Here is a 21,567-nt window from a genome sequence, read left to right on the forward strand (position 1 = left end):
CCTCCTTCCCCGAACGTCTCGCGGTGCGCGCCTTATGCGGTTCAACCGGTCTGCCGTTGAGAAAATGTCATCAGATTTTTATTTATTTTTTTTTTATTTTTTTTGAAAACCTTTTTCTTCCTAAGCCAATTCCTCACAAATTTCGCTGCTTTTTCTTGAGCTTTTTGGATTTCTTGTGCACGACAAGCTCTTGCTCCTCGCCAGATTTCTCCTCAGGTTCAACCGCCGGCGTTGCGCTCGGCATCTCCATTTTGTATTTTGGCTTCTTCTTCTTCTTCTCCTTCCGCTCCTCACTGTCCTTCTCCTCAGCCAAGTTTTCCTTCGCAGCGTCCTCATTTGGTCTCTTCTTCTTCTTCTTCTTCTTCTTCGAGGGCTCAGCCGCTTGTTCCAGACCGCTCACCGTTTCCGCCTCCTCCTTCTTCTTCTTCTTCCTCTTGGGCTCTTCCGACTCGTGCGCGTCCTCGGCGACCTGCCGGCGGGCCGCCTTCAGCCGGGCCATCCTCTGCGCAAAGTACTCCTGCGTGGTGAGCGTGCTGGTCACCGTCTTGGTGATGGACTCCGTGTCGAGTTCGTGAGCGGCGGCGGCGGTCGGGCTCTTGTCGGTCGGGCTCTCGGCGCTCTCCTGAAGAAAAGAAAAAGCCGTTAAATTGGTGAAGAGACGGCAGATCGGAGCGAGCGTGCGTCGGATGAACAATTAAAAGCGGCATCGGCGGGGAACATCGGGCCGGACGATAACGACCTTCAAATTTGAGTTCCCGTCGAGTGAAAATAAACATCTTCTACATAAGACACACACACACACACACACGCGTCGTTAGCAACCCTGCCAAATATCATTCATATTACAAAAATCACCAAGGAAGGTTTTATATTTACATTTATAGTGTTTGCATTTCGATTTCCTACACAAGGTAACTAAATGTGCTTCACGTGATTAAAAGCAAAACAAGTAGAGAAAAATAAAAGCATTTCAAAACAAAGCCTCAAATGAGTAAAATTGCAGAGTGCACGAAAGATCATTTCAAGGCGGAACTGCTGTAAAATGCTCGATCATAAGCACGAGGGGAAAAAGAAACGCGCTTGTGGCCAAACGTCCACACTTGAGGCCGACTCGACTCGGGTCGGCAAAATTGTGTTTGTTTTGGACCCGCTATCCGACAAGTCCGAGCCCGTCGGGTTCCGACTCGCCGTTAGCGTGTCTTTCGTGTATTCGGGACCGAAGCCGTCTGGACGAACTTCTCCTGGTCTCCTTGGCGCGTGCAAGCCTTCACTCTGGCTATGTTCTCCAGATGGTCGAAGGCCGTTTTTGCGATCGATTTGATACGACCGCTGAAACTCAGGTCGTTAATATATTCCAGTGTAGCTCGTGCGAACTTGTAAAACAGATTGTTAACACGCATTTAATAGTTTAACAAGTTGTCCTTTTTGTTGCCATCCTGGTGGTGATCGTCTCCAAAGCAAACAAACGGAAGCGCGACTGCGATTCGTGAGGAGCACACTGTTACGCCGGACCGCCAGCAGGGGGCGGCGGAAGAAGCCACATTTCCAGCGACACCAAATTGGACCTTTGCCACGACTATACGCGACATTGCGATTTGAAAACGGAAGCGTGACGACAGGCAAGACAATAATAAACCTACAAAGTGCTGCACAGTCATTTGGAACCCGGTCGTAATGTAAACGGGTTCCAACGTGCGCCTGCCCTCTAAACCTGCGTTACTCGTTTGTAGATGAACGATCGTTCTGACCGAACGAGCGCAAAAAAGGAGGCGCGGCGGAACCTCAGTCAACGGCGAAGCGTTCGCAATGTCGGAGGACGCATCGTAAAGCGATCGGGACCGGGATGTCCGCGGTCTGGAGAGATTAGCGATGACTTTCCAACCCGCCGTCCTCAAAAGAGCTGCTGTTGGCCATGGCGGACATTTTCACTCACTGGAAAAGCGCTCGAAAACGGGGCTGATCGACGCTCAACTGGAATCCCGCCGTTTACTGCCAGCGACCTTTTCGGTGCAGAACAAAATATTCGGTGAGGCAACTTGCTCGAACCTGCTAATTCACCTATTTACAGAATGTTGGAAAAAAACAACATGTTCTCCTGTTTTTGGGGAGCCGACCCCAAAACTTTGGGGCTTAATAAAAAGAAAAGGTCAATGCAATAATAAAGATTTTGGCCATTTGCGGTCCTGAACCGCCACACTTTGCGACTCCGCGAACACGCCCACAAAATGGTCTCCGGCCCTTTAAATGACGCGCTCGGGGCTACGGCGATATCCACGAGCCCAACGAGGCCAACGAGGCCGATTTGTCAGCTTGCGCTTGTGAGCCATTCGTCTCCGTTTGCCTAACGGCCTACTCAATGCATAATGATCGGTGCCGAACAATACGCGAGTTCCTCCTGAGGATCGCGGCAAACAATGCGGCCGCCGACGCCGCTTACCTCGGGCGGCCTTTTAGAGATCTATCGAAAACACGTCGTGTGGAGTCGCCCGCTCTTCGGCCTTTCGGCTTTTTCCTCTCTTTGCACGGCGATTAGACGACTTGGGCTGATTAGAATAGACAAGCTAACGGATGGGCCGCTACCACAACATCCAAAGCAGGGGCCCGAGGGCCCGAAACGGGCCGCACGAAAGCCTGCGGCCGCGAAGCCGGCGCACCTGGCGGGTGACGGCAGAAGCGCCGTTTATTGGCCCGTATCGTTCACGCACAACCCAGCACGTGGGGCATTCGCACGGCAGTTGCGCCATTAGATGTCGGCCGTGCCAGCGTCCGGCGTGACGTATAAAGTACTTGTTAGTTCAGAAGCGGTCGTGATCGAATAACATTCAACATTTGAAATTAAACACATTGAAATAATGTGTTAATGTGTGTAAAAAATGCAATCAGGTTTTGCTCTGACCAGCCAATCGGAGGACAGAAATTGTTTTTTTTCCAATTTAAGTAGACATTAGGTTTCTTGGAAGTGTGGGTCTTTTGGTGCAATACTATAAACCTCGTACAAAAACAAATAAGAGACCCGCTCACCTTTGGGACGAGACGTTTGTTGTGGCTCGTCTTGCGAGGGAGGGCGAGGAGAACCCCGACCGCCAACGCGCTTTCAGCCGTTTACGGAACGGGACGCACACACAAAGAAAGTCGAAAGGAGCGACTCGGACTCGAGGCGTCGACGCCGGAACTGCAGTACGAAGACCGGTTACACTTTGGGAAACGTTTTACTTTGTTCTCACGCAAAGGCGACTCGGCTCGGGCGGTCGTCCCCCGACCCAAAGGTTGCGTGTTCGACCCTCGGCCCAAAGTGCCCTCGAGCAAGAGACGGAGGGCCCGCTTGCTCCCCGTGCCGCGTCATCAGAATTCAGCAAAGGAGACGCCACAAAAGCGCCTTGAAGGTGGAAAAGCGCAAGAGAAAACCTGTTCACCTGTTCAAAGCACGTATGCAATACAGCGCTACTTTCGAAAAACTATTCTTCTTGGAGAGTGAGAAATGATTCTTGTCAATTGAGGGAGGGGCCAATGCGCCAGTGTCTGATTTTGCGTCCGTTGCCCTAAATGGACCACGGGGGACTTTGATCGGAAGGCACTAAAAGCAGCCGGTCCTCAATACACGTCACGCCCACGAGGGGCCTGACTGAGCATTGGGTGACGCACGGATATGCGAGCAAGGGGGCCAAAACAACTGCTTCAAGACAACAAAAAAGCGATGCAAATTTGATGGAACAATCGCGGTATTGGAGTCAAATCGCCCGCTGATGATGATGATGATGATGATTGAGGCTCCAGTGAAGTTTTCTGAGCAGACAAAACCTCCCGACTTCTTGGGCCATTAAACTAAACTTTCACAGCTTGAGAGCAAAATCCATACTGGCACAATGGCGGCGGGGCTTTGGAGCGAGCTGACAGCGCCAAACGACGCGTTAGCTGGGATTTGGCGGAAGATGGCCGAGGGCCACTTTACAAGTGGCTGTGAAATGACTCTCTCTCCAGAGAGGCTGCGGGGGCGAACGAGGCAGCACAAAGGTGGAAAGCGGCGACAAACTTGCTACGTGGTTAAAAAAGACGCGCGCAGTCAGCGCTACCGGCGGCCTGGCCGAGTGTCGATGGCAACGTGTCACTAGGAAACACGTCGGCGCGCGATCTTGTTTCCTCCTTTGACGGCTCAACCGCTTTCCTGTAACCTGTAATTAAATTAGCGGTTTGCCTTCTGCTAGCAACAAGTAAACATTGGAAGAAAATAATGCATGTGAAATGTGAGTACCCTACGTTTTCCCCACCAGCATGTTATTTACTTTTGTGAACAAACTAAATATGTTGGTATTTGTTGAGTTAACCTTTACTTATATATATATATATATATATTTGTTTTTTTTAATTTCCCCCCCCCCCCACCTACAGCAGGCAGGTGTGGATCGAACCCTAACCCAAGACAGACGCGGTTCGCTGTAGTTGGCCGCAAGCTGAGCACAAAGCACGATTCCCAGGTTCGTCCACATGGGGGGGGGGATTGGAAAGGTTCGAGAAAGCCCCCTATGTCAGAGCGCCGCCATCCTCCTCCTCCTCCTCCTCCTCCTCCTCCCCGGCACGGAACGCCAGGAAAAGGATGCGTCCAGCGCACCGTGTGCAGCCCTGAGATAAGGCTCCTTCGGCACAGGAGCGGCCCGGCTCGCTATCGGGCGCTTCCTGCGACGAGCTCTCCCCGGGCGGGGGCGGTGGGGGTAAAGAGACCGAGAAGGCATCGAGGGCCCGCCGGGGGTCCGTGAGAAAAGGCCTCCGACGGGACGATCCCGTTTTATCTCTTGCTGCTAACGAAGCCGCCGGCGAGCGGGCCGGCCGAGGGAAGGTTTGGCCGCCGCCGGATAAGGTTCGCCGCCCCTCGCGGCAAACCTTTCCCGACAACATGCACGACAGTGAAAGCACGTCTTAAAGGGCAATACGGTAACATATGACTAACTCCTTTACTGCCGCGGACGCTTGTATCCGTCGAACCGAATCCATCCGTTGACTGCCACCGACGAATATATTCGTCAAGTACGTCTTTCCAACGGGCAGACGTGCAAGACGGTCACGCCGAGAAATTTGCCTGTGAAGTTCAGCTTTGTAAAACAAAGTAATGACCAACAGATCCCTGCAGAACTCTTGAGGAGAAAATAAAGATTAGGCGCTGAATATCAGTCTGTCACATCAATGAGGCACAGAAAAACTCAAACAGTACAAAGCGTGCGTGCGTGCTGCATATATGGGCGACACACAGAGTACAAAGTGTGAGATCGGGCGCCATCGTGAGAAAACATGACACAGTTCAGACGTTCGACTGCAGGGAAAATGTGAAAGGCCAAAACCAGGATTTGAACACAGAACCTCCCAGCTGCGAGACAGATGCGCAAACCACTCCCCAACACGCTGCCGGAATTATGTTCCGACTCGTCTTCCTCGTCTCAATTAAGACCCGATTTCTTTTTCTTTTTTTTTCGCAATCCTTCCCGTTGTTTCCTTTTGGATAATTCGCAGCCAATATTGTTCGGCTCGGTAATTGCAGCAGGGTGCCCTCATTGTCCTGCCACAATAATAAATCTGGCCACGCTCGGGGTCTATGGATCAGGCCCTGATTAGCCGGCCGTCGCTCCCTGATGAGCGCCGGGGTCCGGCGGGCCATCCTTCACGCGCTTGACGTGGGCGGACGGAAAAACAGCCGGGTAAATAAGGCAACACTTCACCGCATCGCCATCGATTACGGCACCGCAACGCCACTCGCCCCCGACCTCCGCTAATACTTGCATTTCCCTCCGCTTGAGACGTTATTTACGCAAAGTACGTGGAGGCCTCCGCAAAGCGAGGGTGTGTTTTTTTTGGAAGGGAGCGTTTATCACAGCTAAACAAAAGAAGACGGCATTATGCGTGCAAACACTTGGCGAAAAACGGCCACCGCCAAGGCGCCGCCGCTTGCCCGTGAATTATTCAAGTCGGCGATGAAAGCGGGGGGGTGGGAATGTTGGGCCAGTTAACTTCGGCAGACGCTAATTAGCCTTGTTGTTGTTGTTGTTTTGTCGTCTTTTCCAACCGGTGCTAATCTGTAAGTGTCAGCGAGCTGGCGCGGCCTGCGGGGGAGAAGCCGAGGGCGCTGCCAGGAAGGTAAGCGCTAAACGTACGACTGGCGGTGGGGAGTGTCGTTTGGCGGGCCGTTGATATGTTCTGGCGCGACTGGGGGGTGGGGGGACAAAAGGTTAAGCCTTCAATTAGATGTTATCTGAGAGCGAATTTGAGCGGCTCCCTTTAAGCGTGACGCCCTGCTGGAGTGCGCTGGACCGTGTAACTGCAAAACAGGGTGCCGCTGTATTGAAGCACGCAAACACTTCGACGCGGGAGGTGCAACGACATTCTTTACAGACGGTGTATAACCCAACGTGTGGTTTTTTGTTGTTGTTTTCATTTCAATGACACCGGCGCAGAAAAGCAAACCTTACTGAGTTTATGCAACTCACACCTTCGCTAAAGCGCCAAAGTGCTTGAGGGTGCAAAGGACATGAGCGGAAAGTCGCTTTTGAAAACACAAGCCACAGTTTGAGTTTGATGACATCAAGTCCCAAATGCCACCCTTAGCCCAACAAATAGCATAACAATATCGGCAGGAACGAACGCTCAGCCGGATCTTTTGACAACTACATCAGCGCAATGAATTCTGGGTACCCGCAGCGCTTTGCAGGACCGTGCAAAGGATCGGTTGGCCTTTTCCGCACAATGTTAGATTAGGACGCTGGTACAGCTTCCTTTCTCAGGCTATTGTGCGTGACCTGCTTGGCTCCTGGTTCCCCAAGCTGCGATCTGACGGACCAATGATGTTTGTCACTCCGCAGACGAAGACTATGTTCGGTGAAATTGCATCCAAGGCGTTTGCGCCCGAAACATTTCATCTAAAAGTGCATTATTTGCCAAGTATAGAGCAGTTTAAAATAAGAACCAAGGAACCTTTGAGTACGGCATGCTCTTGCTTTCGCACCGAACCCTGCTGACAATGTGACCTGCATACCGTTAACTCCTGCTGATTGGTCCTAACTGCGCATTTGAATGGGAACTATCGTGCTGCTGTCGTGGCCGATATCGGAATCTCCATGGGACGATTCCTGGTTAAATTGAAAAAATACTCAAGCAAAAAAAAAGGCTGAACCCAGGAAATCGCTTGTTAACATTGTGGACAAATAAAATAGCTGCACCTCTCTCAAGCGCAATTTCACAAAGTGCCATTCAATTACATATAGCAAACATATATTCACATAATTGGTCGCTACTTCTCGATTTTCATGATTTCAAGTATTTGTTTTGTTTTTGTATGTTTTGGGGTGGGGGAATTCAATTGAAAAAAAAACAACCCCGTTTTGGACAGCCATGATGGTTTGCACTAATGCACTCTTGAAATAACCTCATCTGGTGCTGCAGCTGCTGGCTGTATTGGAAATATATTTGCATACTATTGTCTATAGTTCATCTCTGTACAATAACAATCATTCATCATTCAAATGTAGGTTTTTTTCCGTTCATTATATTATAGACGTTCTCGCTGTCCAATAAACAGCATCTGAATATTTTGTAATTCAAAAACCCCAAAAAAGCTACGCATTTTTTATGAGCGGTGAAATTGATGCCTGTTATTATGGTCCACAAAGCATGTATCTGCAAATTTTGTGATTTCTTTTTTAATTAAAAAAAAACAACAAAAATTACTTTTTTTTAATAGTTAGTAATATTAATGTATATCATTGTTGTCGACAACAACAAAAACACATTTCTATTGGTCGACAAAAGATATTTTGTTTTTTTTAATACAATTGAAAAGTGCTTATGTACAAATGTATTTTTCCCTTGACAGGACCGTCAAATGTTTTGCAATGACAAAGGTGTTTTGTTCTATTCTATTATAAAGTGCTCGTATGACACTTGCTGTAAAATATCCAAGATACAAAAGCTTACGAGAATGAGGCCAGAGTGGAAAACTCTCCTGACTTCATTTTCATCCGCTCACCGCTACCTTCATTCATGACCGGAAGACCTCGGAAGCTAACTAAACTCTTCAATCGTAGCAGACTTATCCAGCTAAAATGCAATATCAGCAAGTTATCACCAAGTATGCCCCACTGAGCCCCCCCGTGGAAATCCTCAAGGTGGTAATACGAGGGGGAGCGTTGCGCCTTTGCGGCGTGCAATATTTCATGCGGACGACGCGTGGGCCGCGGAGCCTCGCAACGGGCGCTCCCCGACCGGGCTTAGCTCACGGCCCTTTGTGACCCAGCGAGCGTGGGAGCGGGAGAGGCCGTAGGGTGGGCGGGGGTCACGCCGACCCCGAGGGCCGGGCGGCGCGCCGACCGTCTGACTCGAAGAGGTCCAAACGGGGCCTATGCCAAATCATCGCTTCAAAAGGAGGAACTCGTTAACAGCTCTTCGTATCGTCAAGTCACTGGAACGTGGAAAGGAATCTCTTACAAATATGAAACGCCGCACAGAAGAGTGGCGTTGACAACACCTGACAAATTTCAATGATGAGGCCAGTACACAAAATCAGCCTTCTGGAACAAAATGGACGCCACTTCAGAATGAGAATCGTCTTGATTTGCCAAGTATGTCCCAAAAAACACCCAAGGAATTTGTCTCCGGTAGTCGGAGCCGCTCCAGTACGACAACAGGCGCTCGATTGACAGAGAACGCTTTGGAGACACAAAGACATTGACAAAAAAAAAAACACTCACTGAGCAGTAAAGGGTTGCTAGTTATCTGGTAATGCCGGTACAATTGATTTTATTTTTTGGGACAATTGTGCAAAAAGATGCAGAGTCCTCGAGAAACTTCGAGCAATTGGAATGACACATATTGCAATAGTCCGCTGCAAAGGGCGCCGAGACTTGAAGGAGTGGATGCGCTTTAATGTGACGAGTAGCGATTTGTCGATTGTGCAAATGTTGCAGAGACTCCTCAGTCAGTGTGCAAATGGAGCAGATGAGTGGCCAGGATTGGTCATCTAGCAACTTTCCTATTCTACACACAACTACATGTTTGGGCTGTGAAAATACATCCATAAAAAAAAACCTCTGGTGGCTGGAACACATCCCACCCGGTCTCGTCGCAGGGCTTTTACACGCCGCCACGATGAGGCGCTCTGGAGCGGCCGTCACGTTAAACTCCACCCCACCCTCCGTGACGTGTGCATGCTCACACCGATGACAAGGCCGCGCAAAGCAGTTTTTTTCCCCCACGCTCTTCCGCCTTCTCTCTGTGACGCGCGCACACCCGTGGCCAATGACAAGGCACTCTAAAGAGGCCACGGCAGCGGGCTATCAGGAGGGACGGTGCATTTCGGCGTGGAGGCATAGCTAGCTAGCTAGCTAACTGCGCGTCACAATTGCTCATTGTTGCGTGCATAGAGTGTTCTGTATTCTGTATTCTGTATTCTTGGCCGCTTGCATGGCTTTATTTGATCCCAGGAGGGGAAATTGTGCGTTGGCCACTTTGGTCTGCCGTACGTGTGCGGCATCGTCACTGGCACGGACGGTGTCTGTATGTCTACGTTTGGCATTATTGTCCCTTGTTGTTGTCGTCTTTAATGTTATTCGACTGTTAGTCTGAAAACCGAACTGCCATCCAATCAACAACGTTAATATAATAAAGTTGGTAGTCCACTTTTTAATTTTTAGTGATTTCCAAAGCAGAGAAAATGAAATTGAAGTCAACTCCAAATGATGTGTTGCGAGCGCAGTTAGAAGTACCCTTTTCACAAAATTGATACATATATATATATATATATATATATATAAAACTCTCTGTAAATAAAGAATTAAGAATCTCTAGGACATGACAAATATTTGAAGAAAAAAGTCAGATTTGAGCGGATATGAGAAATATGACATCATGTAAGCGACAGACAAAAATGTATCGTCGGGCAGATAAAGCGGCGGCGGCGGCTGCTCAGCTTTCCCACCTTTCGCTTTTAAACAATGACTAACTTTTGTTGATGTATGAATGCGCGGGGAGTCTATTTATCAGCAGGAACCCTGCGCTCGCCGCCCGGGTCCCTCAAGTCGCCAGTCGCCGTGCTCCCCTTTGACTGATTAATTAGCCAATCAGTCACCGGGCGGCAGAGTGCTTTATTTCAGCTAACGCCGAGGACCCGCCGGAGCCTCGTCGGCTTTTTCCGCCGGCCTGAGCGGACCGGGCGAGAGGCGCCGGGGAGATGAATCGAGCCGGGCCGCGGCCTCCGAGCGGCTCCTCTAACGAAACCGCCCCCCCCCCTCCCGAGGAGGTCGAGGCGCGCCGGCGAAGGGCCTCCGAGAAGACTTCATTTCAAAAGCGTCCGCCGCCCGGTCTGTCGTTTGTCACGCGGAGAGTAATTGCGGTGAGGGGGAGAGGAGCGGCGGCAGGAGGCGGAGGTCGGAGCGCGCGGCACGGGTGACGGATCGCCGAGCGCTGCGGACGGACAGATGCTCCGCCGCCAGCCTGACTGCTCAGGGACTCAAAATGATGTCCTTCATTTGCTACGTGAAGGAAAGTGCGAGCCAGCCACATATCCCAGCTTGAATTCCGCCCGCGACTTTCTTTTGAGGGGACGTAAGCAAAGCGGCAGGGTTAGCGCAGAGTAGCGGCACAGACGGACGGGACCGTTGGGGAACGCTGCCCACATTTATGCCGCTATACCGATTGACAACATGCGATTCAGCAGCTTGGTGAAAAATGGAATCAAATCGCGAGGGATGGGCTGCCCGATTATGGAAGAAATCATCATTCTTTTGATCCATATTGAAGTTACCATTTGAATTACCCAAACATGATTATTCACGGATTATTTATTCAACTACCAAAGATCTACTTTAAACACAACTTAGTGAGTGACCAGGAATAATAGCAATCCAAATCAATCCTGCTTCCATAAAGATCAAAAGAGCAGAAGAAGAAACTTCGCGAATGGAACTCCTTTTTCACACATTCCTAACAATATATAGGCCCTCCATCAGTGCTGAACACAAGTACAAGTAAAAAGGCAATGCTCTGATTGGCTGCAGGAAACATGGCGCCATCCATCGAGTTTTATTTTAAGTGAAGGCTTACGTGGTAAGTCGAGCAGTTCAAGCCCAACGAATCGCTCGATATGCTGCAAACCGAGATAAGTGGTGAGCTCCAACGGGTTCCAAACAAAACGCTAAGGTTAGCTAACCGCAACTGAAAACTAACGGACATTTGAGAATGATCCAAAAGGTGCCGGTCACCACACAAAAGAGAAAGTAAAGCCGCGAGCGAGCGAGCGCCACAAATTGGACTCGCCTTGTACGAAGGCCGCCACACGCGTGTTCAGCTGTCACATGTGCCTAAGGTGGCCCATTTGGGAGACGATTTATGCTTTTAGTGTTTCCAGTTGCATCCCCTCATTTCCACAAAGGTACATTATTTGCCATCAATTTTATGCTTGCGAATGTACAACGTGTGTTTTCAACTATTGTAGCTTGAACGATTTCCACTCATCACGGGTGTTTGGAGCGTATTCCCCCCTGGGTAAAATGAGCATCGTCATTGTCGCAAAGAGAATTTGCCGGCACAGGTTCGCGTCGTGTTGCGGCTGCTCCGGTCCTTCTTTCCTTTGATGAACAGGCGCGTGCTTCGGGGGAGCGTTGCGAGCGGCGATAAGAGGCGAGCAGGAAGCACATCGCTGCAGAGGAAGGAAAAGCGCCCAGCGGTGGGCGAGCGGACAGGCGGCCGGAGCGGGACGGCGGTGGGCGGCGGCAGTTGAAGATTCATGACGGGCCATCCTGGGGGGGCCGGGGGGGCCAGATTCGGTGGCGTCTCCTGGCCTCACCGTGCCTGGATGCAGATGCGCGATAACGCTCGCGGACGGCGATAGCAAAAGTATTTGAAATTTTGGGAAATCCACGAGCGGGTCGTGCATCACCCCGCACGGCTCAGATTCTGCCAGGCTCCGACACGAGGCCTCGTGGGATACCATTGTAATTGGGTTTCATTTTTTTTTTTTTTTTTTTTTCCATACGGTCAATGGCGTCCCCCCTGGCTGAAAAATAACAAGCCATAACCAAACGATTAGGGAGCGAACGTGGCCGTCTGTTCGCGAGCGTAATCAGCCGGGGAGCGGCGGCCATTGTGAAGCGGTGGCTCGACACCTGTGAGGGTTTTGTTTTTTCTCCCGCGCCGCCGCATTTGGGGACTTTCCCATGCCAATTTCTTCAAGACAAATGTTGAAGATAACAAACAGCAGCGGAAAATAAATGCGTCAGATCCCGCGACATCCCGGGAAGCTGAAATGTTTCGGCGGTGGCTTGTTATGCGGCGCAATAACATCACCGATGCCGGCCTCGCTTTTGCTTTTTTGAAAGCGTCAATCAAACTTTGTGCGGGGGTGACGCATAGCCCAAGGACGAGTCCATTATCCCCTTTTGTTACGTTTTTTCACCGTGAAAAATGCATGACAATGAATATTTCTCAAAGTATATCTACAATATTTATCAAGCTATCATATATTGAATGTGGGCATACAGGTGCATCACTGATTTCAGTATAGTTCAATCCCAAAAGTCAAACACATTTTTGAAATGACTATATTTAATCATTTGGACTGTTATGATTTAGAGCTAACAAAAGCCCAAAATTCCCCATCCAAAGAAATTAGAAAACTGCATAAGATACAATCGAAATGAAATGTCATCGCGATATTAGTTTGGAATTGGCCGCGTGTTTCAATTTGGATTTGAACTACTGAAATCAAGGAACTTTTGGCCCATATTTGCATTCCTTGAGATGCGCCTGGATTTCCGCACGGCAGTGCAGTGCGATGATGTGCGTGTCTGGGCCACCAATCGCCTGGCTTGAAATTGCTCTGCAAATGATCATTCACTCAATCATAAACCGAAGATGTGCATCGTTTTTATGAAGGTACCAAAGAGCTAACTGGCCTTGGAATGGGCATACCAACTTTTTAAAAACTGTCAAGAGCAGACAAACTGTTTTGCAAGCTTTTTTTGGGGGGAGGGGGGGCGGGGGGGGGGGGGCGGGGGGCAGAAGCAGCCACAATTTCCATCAGACTTCAATAACAGCACACCTGAGGAGAGGCCTCGGAAACGCAAGTGTGGCAGCGCAGCGTGTTGGCAAATCCTTTAAGTGGATTTGGGCGCTCTCGCCAGCCATCAGCGGCCCGTTAAAAGCCGCGCGCCGTGACGAGGCTAATCCCGGGGCCGCGGGCCGGCTCGTGAAGCCGAACACTCGGCGCGGCAAACTCGGGAGGGCCGCGTCAGCGCCGGTGCTCGTCACCTCTAATTAGTACCGCCGCGCTTCAAGCGCCGCTCTGGCCACCTGGCAAAAGGGACGCCATTTTGTGACAACCGAGATGAGCAATGTCCACGTGCCTGTCCGGTGCTGCCTTGACTTACGAGTGCACCGACTTATGAGCTTTCCCAGTGACGAGACGCAGTTTTTGATGTTGCCGTCTGTTCAAGATGCTCTCGCGCCGGCAGATATCGGATACGGATCAAACGGCTTCTTTCCGAACGTTGAACTCGCGCAGTGCTCCGTAGCCCCGACAACCAAATCCTGCCGAACTCGTACCGCAAACGTGGCAAAAAAAAATTAAAAAAATCAATAAAAGACCCGCGCATTGAGCAAATAAGCCCTGCGCACCTAGCGACGCACTGCGACCCCGACCGGCATCCTGCAAATCGTACTGTACTGCTTTTACTGAACCAGAAAAACATGGCGTGATTGTCAAGAAAGAAGCAGGTTGCCACAAAGAGAGAGCAGAGCGCACATGCACAGGTGAATATGAACCTAGAAATGGAGTTGAGTGTTGTTGTCACGCAATATATGTACGCCGCACACACAGCTGAGCGGCAGCGGCACCTCGGTGGCCGGTTGGGTCTCGCTGAAACTTGCATTTTTGATTCGCCGTTCCATCTGCCGCGCGCCGGCGCTTCTCCTGTAAACCAGTTGCCCAATCCCTTTCAATGACGCGCGTCATTGTTCATTGAAGTCAGTAAATGCTCCCGATGAGAGGAAGATGGGCGTCATACCTGCTCTGGATGTGCGGCACACTTTGCTCTCTTCCCAAAGATGCAGTTGAGGTCCGTCGCACTTCGGGAAGAGAGGTCCTTCCCTGAAAGAACATTTTTCTCAGATTTATTACATTGAGGCATCGTTGGTGGGGTCTGACAAAAGGGAAGGGCAATACATTCAGTTATGATGGGATGAAAACTCAATACATCAGTGCAGAACAAAGCCGATTTCAAGCGATGCGCCCCGTGTGGCTATCGAAGCGCTACGCTTCCCATTTACGAGGACGTGACGCGCGGAAGGACGTCGTCGAGCGCCGTGGCCGTCGCCGATGCGGAATTATACAAACGCGGACGTCTGAAGTGCGCGTACGGGGGCGTAGTCCCAAACTCGAAGAAAGGGGCGCTTCGCTTCTGTCTCCGGGGATAAAACGGCAAAGAAAAATAAACCGCCTTTAGACTCCCACCACTCTCAAAGAGTCCCGGAGCGCGCACACTCGCCCGTCTCGGGCCCGGCTCCTGTTCGTACAGCTGCATCCTCTTCCTTTAGCGCGCCTCTGATAACATTTGGTTATTTATTGCTCTACCAGCGCTATCTCCCCGCACACCCTTCGGCTCTCGCAAGTCGGCTGAGGAGCTAAACCGAGAAAGCGAGTTGAACAAATAAATAGGCCGGGAGGGAGGGGGGGGGGGGGGGGGGGGGGGGCGCCGTGCTCAAAACGGGTCCGGCGTGACCTGTCGGGAGCTTTAGGAGAGGAAGGGGCTGTCAAAAAAATGGCGGGCCGGCAGGTGAAAGTGCAAATAACGTCGTGATAAAAAGCCGGCCGAGAGCCCGACCCGGCCGCGTTGCGGTGCGAGCGTGTTATTCAAGACGTTTGGTTGCCAAGGCCTCAGATAAGTCGTCCGAGCGGACTTAAAGATCACCGAAACCAAACACAAAAACAAGAGAGGTGATTACACGATGATATACAAAACACACGAGGAAGCCCGGCGCACGCAGCGACCTGCGGCCGTGACAGCTGACAGATGGAGGTGGCGATTCCGAGTGGGTCGGCGCTTTTGCTGCGGGCCCGCCACCGAGCAGCTGAGATTTGACTGACCCCCGACCCCCGACCCCCTCCCACGCACGCACACACACAAAACCACCGCAAACAAAGGCCATCAATCCTGCCACAAAGAGAGCGCCAGCGCCAACAGGAAGTCGATAAAAAAAGCAGCCGAGTCAAAGCGGGAAGGAGCCGCCGAGACGTTATATTAATAAGAAGAATATATAATATCATATTTGCCAAGAATTCACAAAGACAGCGTAACAATGCATACGCTCAAGGACAGCGATAGTGGCGACTGCGGGCACTGCGGCTCTGCTCGGCTACGGACCCATAAAAACCATCGCTTCAAAGATCATGGCGACAATGTCAATCGTCTGTGTTTTATTGTCTTCGTGGCTTACTATTGGCACTGGATGGTTTTTTTAACACTCGTGCGACAGTTAATGTTGATCTTTTTATTTCCAAAATGTTCTTGGGAAGAATTCATCAAGCGCTTGAAAATCTCGCTGACTGCCGGACAACAAGCAAAGCCAAACCTCCTCGGCCGAGCTAATTATGACTTCAGCGCTCGACTTGCGCACGGTGAGCCGCACTTGACCCCGCCGACCTCCCGTAACGAGCTCAGCGACCGTAAGTCTGTTAGCGCGCGCGGACTTGGCAACGGCCTCGGGGCGGGGCGGCGTTCAAGGAAGGCACGCCGGCGGGTTTCGGAGCCGCCGATGCAACTCGGGATTCCCGTACGCCTCCCGGAGTCGAAAGAAATGAAAAGAATTACCGCGCACGTGAAGGCGGAAATCGTTTAGTTTTGTGCCGGGCAGGGCAGGGCAATCCTCCAGAAGCCTCACACGCCTGTCAGTCAACGCACGCGAGGACGGGGAAAAGAGCCCAACCTCAAAAAGGCGACGCTCTCGCGTTTAGAAACAAGTCGGACAGCAACACGAGAGGAGCCGGCGTCTCTCGGTCGCCTTGCAAAACAGCGGGAAGCGAGGTCACGTGCGAAAAGCGCTCTTCTCGGTGGCTGCACGCCAGCTACGTCTCCTATCTTGAGCCTTCCGTTCCCGCTACGCCAGACATCACGTCAGGTGCTTCCTTTTTTCCGCTGAAGAGGGTCTTCGAAAAGTCCCGAAAGACAATGAAACCCGTCCACGCAAAGCCACCGTACACATTCGGCGCAGTTCCCAAAGGCCGCTATTTTGAGGGGGGACATTTTACCCAGAAAACGCGGACGTCGTCGATTCTGTCGGAATCCCGCGCGGAGCGGAGCCGCACGCGGGGTAGCCCCGCTCAGAATCGGGCCACGTCCGCAGAAACGGACGCGCCAGATGCCGGGAACGGGAAGCGGGAAGCGGCTGCCGAATGACGCGGGGATGTCGCGCGGCTACCGCAAACAGCAGCGCCGACGGACGACTTTGCCAAATGTCAAATAGGCCACAAGACTGCGTTGTCAGTCAAAACAGCAGGACTGCGTTGGGATGGAAGCGCCCCATGCGGACGAACTCGCCACTGTGCCATTTGGTCGCGCACTCGCAAAACCACTAAACGGTGGAAAGCATCCAAACCTCCGAGCCACGCAGCAGCACGCGTTTATGTGGCTAACCCTTCAGCCTCGTCACTGGGAAGCCAATTAGCTTTTAGCGATGCGGGCCCCGTTAAAACTATCGAATCAGCGATCAGGACTCGGGCGGAATGCTTTGCCGTTTTTCTTTTGGTTTTGTTTCTTAAATATGATTTGGCACGCGCTTTTGGGGGGTACGTTTGTTACCTTGGGCATTACTCACGAGATGCAAGGAATCGGTCATTCTATACGCAACACTGGATACTGGATAAACAGGCCAGGAATTCCCATGAACAACAAGTCTTGATTTTGATATTGAATTGTTCCAAAGAAAACTCTTTCATCACAGTCGAATTTTGGCCGCTTCGTGGGATCTGCTGATCTGGAATGGATTCTGTGATGTTCCGAGTCGCGGCGAGGCTAAACGTCGTCATTAAAAAGAAATGCCTTCTGACATATTTGACCCTCGAATCCGACCGGAGCTCAGTCAGCCCTTCATCTCCCGACTGCGCGCGACCGCCGAGCGGCTCGGTGATGAAATATGACCTGCCGCTTACTCATTTTGCTCTCCAGTCATCCCTAACACCGAGTTCCTGCTTGTGCCTATCGCTGTGTCGGCCTTGCCTGACATGTAAAAGGAAAGTTACACTTTTTTTTTTTGAAAAACCTCCCCTGGCAGCGACCGGGCCGAGTGACCTCGTCTGAGCCGCGAGCCAAAAAGAGGGGGGGGGGGCGCGTCTGCGCGGATGGCATCAAAGTTTAACATTAATAATAAAGAAAATGAGGACGGAGTCAGAGTGATGTGTAGCCAAAAGCTTTTTTGGCAATTACTGAGACCGAGAGGGAACAAAGTCGACGTGCAGTGGGTCTGCTGAAACTGGGAACTCCCGCTGACGGACAATATCAGATGTCAAAACGCCTTCATTTCTACTCAAAGCTAATAATTGGATGGATGTCAGTGGTGTTCAGTCAGAACGCCAATACGCACCTTTGGCGAATTTCATGTAATGGACTCGCTTTTTGGACGTCTTGGATTTCTCCTCCAGGCTGAAGCCTTTCTGCAGCAGCTCTGGCGGACTTTCTGCAGAGAAAACGCATCCAAATGTGTCATGCGCGTTCTCTCGACTCCTCATTAACAGTGTTTCAAAAGCTTACTTGAGTTAGATAATTCAATTAAAAAAGTGACGTGCTACACAGAGTGATATTTTTATGTGTGTATCATTTTGATGAGTATAGTTTACAGCGAAGGAAAATATTACAAAGCAATCCAGACACAAGGATTAGATTTTTCATGTAGAAATTAGGCAGGAATTTGCCCTCTGAAAAGTATTTCCCATGAATCTCGATCACGTCGGAGAGCTGCAAGAAATGACCTTTTCGAGCATGATGAGCGTCACTTCAGTTCCTACGCGTCCTGTTTGTTGAGCCGCAGCGCCCTCTAGTGTCGCAAAGAGGGAGGACATAGCGCGCTTCAGCTGCCCCCTGCTCCAGTGTGTTCCACTAACACGTGTATGTGTTCACTGTGATGGGTTCAATGCAGAGAACACATTTCATGTGCGTGCATAAAAGATGATTCTTCTTCTTCGATCCCAACATGCTCGAGAACAGCCGTGCTTTGACTTAGGAGTTTCATGTTTCGCGGGAAACAGCGTGTAACTCAATTGACTGGGAAATCAATGTTCCTCATTGAGATGAATTACATTTTGTTTTCCAGGATTTTTTTCCTTTTTTTCCAAAACAATGACACAGAACGTATACAAATAAACTGTTTTCATGAAGTGTAATACTGTACATTACAGACCCTTTCCAAAGAAATTGAATATCACGGAAAAGTTCATGAATTTCCATAATTCCATTCAAAAAGTTAAACTTTCATAGAGTATAGATTCAGCGCCCACAATTTCAAGAATATCTAGTATTTACGTGTTTATTTTGACATCATTTGGGCTTCCAGCTCATAAAACAGGAACTCCAGAAATGGAAATACCGTGAAGAAATCAGCCCAAATTTTGCAGGCCGTGTGTGTTTGAAACACGAAAGTCAAAGCACCTGCACGGGTGTCATTCAATCGCTTCGATATGGGGAAGACTGCAGACTTGACGGGTTAGGGTTAGAAGACCATCGTCAGAGGTTCGTAGCGAAGGAGGCCGGCTGTTCGCGCAACGCTGCGTCCGAGCATATCAGAAGATTCAACAATCTAGCAGAGATCCAGAAAGAGTGGAACGAGGCGGCAGTCACAGCGGGAGTCGGGAGTCGGGCTCCAACTGGAGCCGCTTCTGAGCCCGAGCCGACGTAGGAAGCGTCTCGACCGGGCCGAGGAGAAGAAAGAAAGGACGACCGGAATGTCGGCCGGCGGTCCCAGGCCCGATGTCCTCTTTACCCGATGAAAGTTAAGTGTGCCTTTCATTCGGGAAGCGAGGTCCGGAAGACCGGTGAGGAACAGAACCAAAGCTGCTTGAGGTCCAGTGTGAAATATCCACAGTCGCTCAGGATTCGGGGTGCAAAGTGCGGCGCAGGTGTTGGTCAACTGTGCTTTCTTAAATGCGAGAGTGGAGCACAATGTTTTAGAGGACTTGATGATTCCTTCTGCTGAGGATCCGTATGGAGATGCGGATTTCATCTTCCAGCAGGACCTGGCCCCTGCCCCTACCGCCAGAAGCACCAAAACCTGCTTGGATGCCAGCCAACTCGCCCCATCTAAACCCCATTGAGAATGGATGGGGTATTATCAAGAGGAAAGTGAGGGGCAGCAGACCCAAAAACAAAGACCTGACAGCAAGCATCAAGGAAATCTGGGCTTCCGGAACTTCCGGGCTGTGCCGCAGGCTGATTGCGTCAATGCCGCGGCGCATCCAGGCAAAGGGATTCCCAACCAAGTATTGAAGATTAGCGGACCGTTTTGAAAGTAGCACATTTTCACCGATTTAATGTGACCCGAATTTTCTTTTCTTTCTTTCTACAAAAACTAATTTTTTTGAATTCCTGCTTTCGTGGGTTTTATGAGCCGGAAGCCCAAACGATGTTAAAAAGGTTTCAATTGTGGGCTATGAAAGTCTATGGACTTGTGCAAATAAACGTTTCCATGATATTACATTTTTTGGGAAGGGGTCCGTACTGTAGTGTCCTCGGGTCGGATGTGTGAGTTGTAAGGGGCGTGGCCTAGCGATTGACATCAGGGGTGGCGGTTCACCCGGGCGAGCGTCGAGGTGCGAGTTGTGGCCTACAGCGGCTCCTTGTTCTCATTTTATATTTGCGTGTCTCTCCTTGCCCACATGCCAGGGCATCCCAGTGCCGCCATCGCTCCCCTTTTTGGTTTCGTCGCACTTCACTGAAGCGGCAGCCGATGTAAAACTCAATACCTCAAAAAACAACTTGTAAGTCAAGGCACCCCCGCAGAGCCACTTTGTGTTTGTTCTCGTACCAGCGTTGCTGCTGCTGCTGCTGCTGCTGTTGTTGTTTCGGCCGTGGCAGTTGTTGAGCTGAGCAAGGAGGTCGTTGAAATCCTCCTGGTGTGCGATCCAGTTATCCTGGAAACACAAACGCAGTTGGACAATTTGCGCCGATGAGGAATGACTCGTTTTCCCGCAGGAAAGACAAACGAAGGTCCTAAAAGCGCCAGACGAGCGGACCTCCTGGCTGCCTTGGGCTCCCAGACCGTAGCAGTTGTTCTTCACTTTGACTTGGACGTGCTCGGTGGCTCCTTGCTCGCTTCGGCCCAGGCCCTGCACGCAAGGGGACTCGAGTCAATTCGAGTTCCAGGGCGGCCGCACATTTGCACAAATGAAGGTCCGCTCCAAATAATCGTTAGACGTCTGGTTCTCTCTGCAGTTGCCACGCGCACCCACCTTGCCCTTGGACCAGCCCATGCGCTCCAGCATCTTCTGGCCAAACTTGGAGTCGTCATTGCTCCAGGCGCTGTTCCGCGGGTCCGTCGACCACTTCTGTTTTCTGCGGGCTGCAAAACACAGCAGCATTTTCCATTCGCAAAGTACTTCAGAAAATTGGATCTCATGATAATGATCAGAATCATTGAATCATTCAACGCACGTTAACGCTTGGGGGTGGGGTGTAAAAAACAAACTCGGTTCTTTGGTTTGTGCGAAACGTAGCACACATACTTCTCCCACATAGCTGCACTTCACCAAGCTTTTTTGTTTTCCTCTCTTTACAGAAAACTCTTACAAGCCAAAGCATTGGAGCGACCATTCTGCTATTTTCACAGGTTGAAGAGGACACGCAGTTATTAGTGGCGTCAACATTCATTTGGGTGGCCATATTTGCGAAGCGCTTTTGAGTGTCGCTACTTTTGCCTCCTGCTGTGCGGGCAACTGTTAACAATGAAGCAGATAAGCGAACATGTCGCGACGCTACAGTATAAGAATCATTAAGACTCTGGTGTTACGTAACAAATCGACTTGACGACAGCACACGTGCCGAAGATGCTAATGTTAGCTATTTATTTCGACAGACATAACATTTTTGCTGGATTACTCTCGAATTTGATCACAAAAGAGACCCAGGTACCCTTTGTAAAAGGAAGGAAACTGTTCGAATGTGCACGAAAATAGCGCAAAATGTTAACTTATTTTCTCACGTTCGGCGAGCATGGACATCCTGGGGTCCTTCCGCAGTAGAAGTCTCACAAGGTGCCTGACGACAATAGAATACAACAGGCGCCCTGTTGGTCGCCTGTTCGAAATCCTATTTGGAATATTGTAGTGTATTTCGTACGGCGTGAATTGTCTTTATTAATCAGTCATCTTTATTTGTATTATTTGTCGTTAGCTTAGTTTTAAATCCAGTAACTTGTTAAACGTGCTTGTTTTCATTGAATTCACCAACAGAGGGCGCTGCAACTCTGGGGGAAAACAAGAAACGTTTGTCAACAAAGTTGAATGAACCCGAAAACCCTTCTCTGCTTTTTTTTTTTTTGGGGGGGGGGGGTCAC

At 50.4% G+C, this 21,567-nt stretch overlaps 1 protein-coding gene across 3 annotated transcripts; it reads right to left on the reverse strand.

Moving 5' to 3' along the window:
• Positions 1-65: 65 nt before the first annotated feature.
• pinx1 (PIN2 (TERF1) interacting telomerase inhibitor 1) lies at positions 66-21,463 on the reverse strand. 3 transcript variants are annotated; one of them, XM_061754485.1, is made up of 8 exons: positions 20,738-21,205; positions 20,465-20,574; positions 20,249-20,341; positions 20,041-20,146; positions 17,608-17,700; positions 14,037-14,119; positions 13,867-13,942; positions 228-622 (listed from the first exon to the last, which is right to left on the reverse strand). In XM_061754485.1, exons 1-8 carry the CDS (start codon positions 20,892-20,894, stop codon positions 375-377), a joined length of 966 nt encoding a protein of 321 aa, XP_061610469.1. In that variant the 5' UTR covers positions 20,895-21,205; the 3' UTR covers positions 228-374. The 3 variants fall into 3 exon arrangements, with proteins under 3 accessions (XP_061610468.1, XP_061610467.1, XP_061610469.1); XM_061754484.1 differs by lacking the exons at positions 13,867-13,942; positions 20,738-21,205 and adding an exon at positions 21,214-21,463 and having other exon boundaries at positions 66-622; XM_061754483.1 differs by lacking the exon at positions 13,867-13,942 and having other exon boundaries at positions 66-622; positions 20,738-21,200.
• Between the last annotated feature and the right edge of the window lie 104 nt (positions 21,464-21,567).

This window comes from Phyllopteryx taeniolatus, chromosome 18 (genome assembly GCF_024500385.1).
Source record: "Phyllopteryx taeniolatus isolate TA_2022b chromosome 18, UOR_Ptae_1.2, whole genome shotgun sequence".
Classification (NCBI taxonomy): domain Eukaryota; kingdom Metazoa; phylum Chordata; class Actinopteri; order Syngnathiformes; family Syngnathidae; genus Phyllopteryx; species Phyllopteryx taeniolatus.

Coding starts and splice junctions, on each gene's coding strand:
- pinx1 (XM_061754483.1), bottom strand. CDS start 20,894: ATGGCCACCCAAATGAATGTTGACGCCACTAATAACTGCGTGTCCTCT. Junction 20,147..20,248: donor GAGCCCAAGGCAGCCAGGAG/GTCCGCTCGTCT, acceptor TTGTGTTTCCAG/GATAACTGGATCGCACACCA. Junction 623..14,036: donor GTGCCGCACATCCAGAGCAG/GTATGACGCCCA, acceptor TCTTTTCTTCAG/GAGAGCGCCGAGAGCCCGAC.